Below are 6000 nucleotides of genomic sequence, written 5' to 3'. Positions count from 1 at the left end.
ATATCCTTTTTTTATAAAAAAAAGTATTACAAGAAACAAAAAAACTACTACATAAGCATTTATAAAACAAAATTTTTTTATTCAAAAATCAAAATAAAGTCATAGGTAAAGATTACTCTAAAATTGTTTTTATATTTTATATTATTGTCACAAGACTTCAGAGTGGTCAAGATAAGCACAATTTACAATCGCAAAAACCGTGATTAGTACATAAAAAAATTAATAGTTTCTAGAAACTCTTAAACGTGGCGTGAAATATGTCTTCCTAAACTTGAAAAGCAAGAATTCTATTACTGACGTGAATCACAACATTTTTCTTTATAAATAATAAACATTTCTATAAAAAAAGAGCTGTAGTATATTATGTAAACATTTTTTTCTTAACTTTTCTATAAGCGAAGAATTTCCGAGTATTTGTCGTAAACGTGTAAATTATCTAAATATATCCCGCACGCCTTGTATAAGTTGTCTCACGACCGGATCGTCTGTCTCGTAGCCAGCCTGCCGCATATTACGGGACACACTCCATATACACTGTAATACAAAAAATTATATACAATTTTATTTATTCAATGTTTAAACTATAAAGTAACCTATAGTCACACCCCGGACACTCCATACAAAATTATCGTTTTGACAGTCACACTGTAGAGACTGCAAATGTGTGTGTTAACGCTTTATGGTTGGCACATTTTTGACTAGCGTAAAAAAAATTCGCGTTTTTCTGATGAAATACATCCGTAAACAGCACAATATCTAACCATTTTCTACGAAAAACGATAATCACAAATCCAAAATAATAAAATGACTTTAAGTCAATTTGATTAATGTTGTCAATCTTTGTTGCGTATCGTCCCTGTAGCAAAATGTTGACCATTTTTAGGCTGATCGTGCGGGGTGAGATAAGTGTTTAATTTTGGCGGGAGGCGGAGTGTCCGTTCTGTAGCGTTTAGCTACTATTATGTATTCTGTGCTATAGTTAGGAAAATACCTGTCAATTATTATTCAATAGTTCAGTTAGAATGAGTTAATGTTTTATTGTTCTAGCAAAAAGGTCTTTAAATTATTCCTTGATCTGTAAATTAATTGAATTTTAATGCTATTTTTGTATTAAAATATGAAACAGTGTAAAAATTTGAAACCTTTCTATCAAACTCAAAAAAATTATTTCTTGAACAAAATTTTATACATTATGAATCATCCGAACACCAAAAATGACTTTTTCATTATCGAACCTTGTCCAAGTAGCAGACCCCGGTGTGCGGACACACATCCCGCTTCATGTCCACACTGTGCCCCGTGCGCTCCACCAGCTGCAGCAGCTCTTGCAGCCCACGCAGATACTGGGTCACATTTTGCGCTGTGATGTTCGGTATCAGCTGCAAGTCCACTTGGTAGCCTGTAGGTGTGGGCTCGTCTGTTTCCTCTACGCGGAAGCAACTGCAATTAGAGCGGAGCGTTAAATGACAAAGTATGTGTTTTTTTATTTTTTTTTTCAAAGTATGTGTTTTTGTAGATGAGGCTATTAATAAATAAATTATTATTATTGTCTGATGTATCATGTGTATTGTCTTGCGTTAAGGCACATTTGACATTTGCGATTTATTAATTTGTAAGTGAACGTGGGATGGCACATATGCGACATCATGTCTTATGTGCGAAGGTATATGTAATGACATAATATTATGATAATATGTGCTATTACATGTGATATCATGGCGGTAGTACGTTGCGGTGTCGTGTGTGTGTGTGTGTGTGTGTGTGTGTGTGTGTGTGTGTGTGTGTGTGTGCGCACCTGTAGTGCGGCGCCGGGGGCCGCTGCGAGGTGAGCAGCGCGAGGAAGGGCAGCCGCCACTCGAGCGCCGCCTGCAGCTCGCGCTGCGTGGCGAGGTCGCGGGGGGAGGGCGCGGCGGGGAAGTGCGGGTGCGAGTGGTGCCAGCCGCACACCGACAGCCCCAGGGACGTCAGGTAGTCGCCCGCGGACGCTTGCGACACTGAACAACCCACATGATATAGATAAAAATGTAACAAATATAGAAGAGGGGCACAAAAATAAAAAATGAAGTCGGGAAAACATGAAACAAGATAGAGAAGTTCACAAAATGCGTGCACGTACTGAGTACTGATACATACTGACCCATGAACTCCCGGACAATTTTAATTTTACCACATCCCACCCCACTCTCCAACTCACCAGGGTCCATATCGCAGTGCACGCTGTTGGCTGCTGCTCGAGCTGGTCGATAGGCCGACAGCAGCACCCCGCCGGTCACCTGCCGCCCCCCCACCAGCCCCATCACTTCCGCCCTGGAGGTGTGCGCGTGGACGTCCATGCTGATTAGCACGGAGACGTGCAGGTGGACTTCGCATGGTGCCTAGAAAATTTATACACATTTAGTATTTAGTAATTAAATATTATAAAAAAAAATGAATTTATGTATTTTGTGCGCATGCATGTATTTGTGTCTTCTAGAATGGAAGAAACATGTCAATTCTTAACGTTTTGTTCGATGTTTATGGATAATTTCAGTGTTTATAACACAAAAAATTACAATATTTTTTATTTTTTACTTATGGTTACGCACAAAAAAATATATAGATACATCATTATTCTCATCACTTACTGGTCGATCTGGTCCATACTCTTTGCAGCGTATTAGTTGCACGGGTTGTTTCCGAGCCTGTCGCTCCTTGCGCGGCTCCGAGCTCACCTCGTACACGTCACCCGCTTCCGTGTGGAGGATGCGGTAACCGCCACCACCGTCCTGGAAAAAAATCTTGTCAAATTAAAAAAAATATTATTTATGTGCTAGAAATGTGCTTAAAAAGTTTAAGTTTATCTCGTATATTAAGTTACAGATAAACTCTGAATTCTGATGTTTCAGAATTCAGAGTTTATCTGTAACTGATTTTTTCTGATCAAACTTCATAAGAAATTGTAAATTGTGTTGTAATTTTTTTATTAACTATAATTTCATCATCATTTGAGTTTAAGGTAGTGTGTGTGTTTATTAGTGTGTGACTGACTGTTTGTTAGCCATATAACTAAATTTAATGAACTTGCACAATGGCCAATGCACATATAGCTAAATGAAACAGGAGGTATTAATTTGTTTGTTTAATATTAATTCCATGAACCTTACCAAATTAATTTTCCGCCTCCTTCTAGGCATTTCTAATCTCCTCAAAGGAACAGCTATTGGGGCACTATCAGAGTTATCTTTAACCGGTGATTTGCTATCCTCTGCTAAGTTGTCTTTCTTCTTTGGAGTATCTCCTTCTGTTTCACTATCTACATCTATCTCTATATCACTGTCTTCGTCTGAATCTTTCTTCTTTTCTATTTTTATCTACAAATGTTTTATTTATTAATTAATTATTAATATAAGGATGAGTAATTTTTCAATATAATTAGTGATATCATTGTTTAGAACACTTTTAGTTTATACAATGAATGATACAATTAAGTTTTTCATAACAAGATTGATTATTAAATCTATCTCTTTGTTGAGAGAAATACAATACCTAGCAATTGTTATTTCACTCTGTTTTATTGCTAGTAATTTATTTATTATGCACTTTGTTAATAAAACAGAAAATATGTTAAATAATTAATTCGTTTACTACAGTCCGCAAAGCTTAGCAAATATACCTCACAGACTGTAACATTTTGAAATAGTTTTCAAGGCAGACATGTTTATTATAAAATATTGTATACTTGCCACTTGTTCCCCCTCAGAAACAGGCAGCGCTTGCCCAGAGCCCAACACAATTTGCATTTTAGGACTCTTAACACTATCTTCCGATAAACTTGAGTCAGTCTTTCTCCCCTGTGGCGATTTCATATCCTTACCCTTAACTCTACCCTTATCATAGTTCCTGGACACTTTCCTCCTATGATTACCAAGTTTTTTCACAGCTTTCATCTTCTCTTTTTGTTTGGCGAAATTCTTTGTCATCTCACTCAATTCTTCCTTTGAATCTTTAGAACTTAAATTATTAACACCTATTTTGTTCATATTTATACGACTGACAGAATTGATAGAAGATACTTTACTATTCTTTCGGAACACTTTCTTTGGTAATGTTATAGTCGGGGAGCCAGTTGTGACCATGCTTATAACATCCGACATGCTAATGATCTCATCAGCTATTATTTCCTCCTGGGCCACATGGGGTATATTGTCCTGGTCATCATGTTTCTCCCAAACTAGTGTGTCCAGATGTATACCATGTTCTGCTTCTATTAAAGCTTGAATTTCAGCCTCTGATTTTGTTGTTAGTGTTTGCGATATTTTCTTCACATTCCTCCCATATTTTTCCTGCAATGTAAATTTTTGTTGCATATTATTTATGTGGTGTTATAGTAAAACAATACTTGTGCCACCATAGTACAATAACACCATAGCATCATAAGATTTGTAACTTATTTTCTTTTCATTTTTATCTAAAACCAATGTTGGGTTATTTACCATTTCCAATTTAAGAATATCCCTTTCTTCTTGGGTCCAGGCAATATGAAATACTTCATTTTGATTCTGGTTAGAATTGTTTCCTGATAGCTTCCTTGATGGTCCCTCCTTTGACCTGTTACAAAAAAAAAAAACATGATTTAAAACAAATTTAAATGTATTTTGCTAACATTTAATTTAGGTGTAAAATAGTGAAGTGATTATATAGCAAATGGTTCTTTAATTACGATGAGTTATAGCATAGTTACACTATCACAATGGTATGATAAATGACTATGTTTATGCTTTATTTAGTGATTAAAGGATTTGGTAACAATTAATGAATGAAAGTGTTATGAATCATGCTATTTCTCTCATTCATTAAGTAACATTTATTCACATTTATTGTAGACCTATCAACCTTTACCTTAACTTACAAAATAACTCCTCTAATTCATGCTAATCATTCATCTTTTTGATTCAACATGTTTGTTACTCTTCTATGAAATGGATATATAATTAAATTGTTATCAAAGAAGACAAATAAACGCCAGTGAACGAAAAATAACATCACAATCAAGTGACTCGTCTACGGTCTACTCTTTTATCTAGCCCTCTTCCTTCCTACATTCATACAACTTCAATCTTACCTATTATTAATCTTGATATCATACCAATTAGCTGGTGGAGAATCTAAGAGCCATTGAGGATGTACTGTGTCTTCTCGATCGGAACACGAAGGTCTGAAGATTAGAAAAATGCCATATTGATGTCAACCCAATTAAAGGCTTTTGTAACGAATTGTTTGTAAGTTTTATGAAAAGTTCAGGATAAGCCTTAATATATTTTAACGGTAAACTTTTTTATTATAAAGCAAGAAACTAATCGTAAAATATAGTTTGTTTATAAAATGTATGTCAACAAAACATCAAATTATGTAAACATTGTGAGAAGAGTGGAATCTAATTGAATTGAGCATTTTAATATAATTACTAATAAAGTTATGATGCCAGAAATCAATTAATACTTACATTCCTTGATTGTTTTGAGCTAGGCAAGAATTAAATGAAAAATCTCCTAAAATATCTATTTCGTCGTCATCCGCCATTTTATAAATTTGATTTGATTGAAATTTGAAATGAAAAATTTATTGAAACATCAACATCAAATTGAAATAATAATTTGACATTTGACAAATGACAAATAAGTCTACGTTCTAATTCAAAATTTGATAATATCATTACAACAATACAACTTTATTTTGAATTAGTACGTATGCTATATAATATGTTTTTAAACTTGTCATTGGTTTTTAAATAATTATTAATTTAAATTTTAATTTTTAATTAGGAAATATAAAATACCCATCTTTGCAAAATATCACTAATAAATTCGGTGGTAAATTTTAAAATATGTAATGACGTTTCAAAAGTGCTTCTATAAGAAGTCTAATTGAATGAATAAATGTTTGAGTTTGAGTTTGAGTTTATCCTCGGAGCAATTAACAAGCCTGGAGAAGTAACAATTAATTGAACGTTTCTTATATAGT

At 34.2% G+C, this 6000-nt stretch overlaps 1 protein-coding gene across 2 annotated transcripts; it reads right to left on the bottom strand.

Annotated features, from left to right (window-relative positions):
• Positions 1 to 211: 211 nt before the first annotated feature.
• Positions 212 to 5621, bottom strand: LOC149906791 (uncharacterized). Of its 2 annotated transcripts, none has more exons than XM_090104967.1 (10): positions 5483 to 5621; positions 5102 to 5194; positions 4473 to 4587; positions 3723 to 4322; positions 3144 to 3350; positions 2625 to 2765; positions 2195 to 2375; positions 1796 to 1994; positions 1236 to 1440; positions 212 to 534 (listed from the first exon to the last, which is right to left on the bottom strand). In XM_090104967.1, the coding sequence occupies exons 1-10, from the start codon at positions 5557 to 5559 to the stop codon at positions 433 to 435; spliced, it is 1920 nt and encodes a 639-aa protein (XP_089961093.1). In that variant the 5' UTR covers positions 5560 to 5621; the 3' UTR covers positions 212 to 432. The 2 variants fall into 2 exon arrangements, with proteins under 2 accessions (XP_089961093.1, XP_089961094.1); XM_090104968.1 differs by having other exon boundaries at positions 5126 to 5194.
• Positions 5622 to 6000: the final 379 nt, after the last annotated feature.

This window comes from Colias eurytheme, chromosome 8, assembly GCF_061535395.1.
Source record: "Colias eurytheme isolate Ceu_HAF_F1 chromosome 8, ilColEury1 Martin Lab GWU primary, whole genome shotgun sequence".
NCBI classification, from domain to species: Eukaryota; Metazoa; Arthropoda; class Insecta; order Lepidoptera; family Pieridae; genus Colias; species Colias eurytheme.
This window is presented reverse-complemented; position numbering and strand designations above follow the sequence as displayed.

Coding starts and splice junctions, on each gene's coding strand:
- LOC149906791 (XM_090104967.1), bottom strand. CDS start 5,559: ATGGCGGATGACGACGAAATAGATATTTTAGGAGATTTTTCATTTAAT. Junction 2,376..2,624: donor AGTATGGACCAGATCGACCA/GTAAGTGATGAG, acceptor TAAATTTTCTAG/GCACCATGCGAAGTCCACCT. Junction 1,995..2,194: donor GCACTGCGATATGGACCCTG/GTGAGTTGGAGA, acceptor TGGGTTGTTCAG/TGTCGCAAGCGTCCGCGGGC.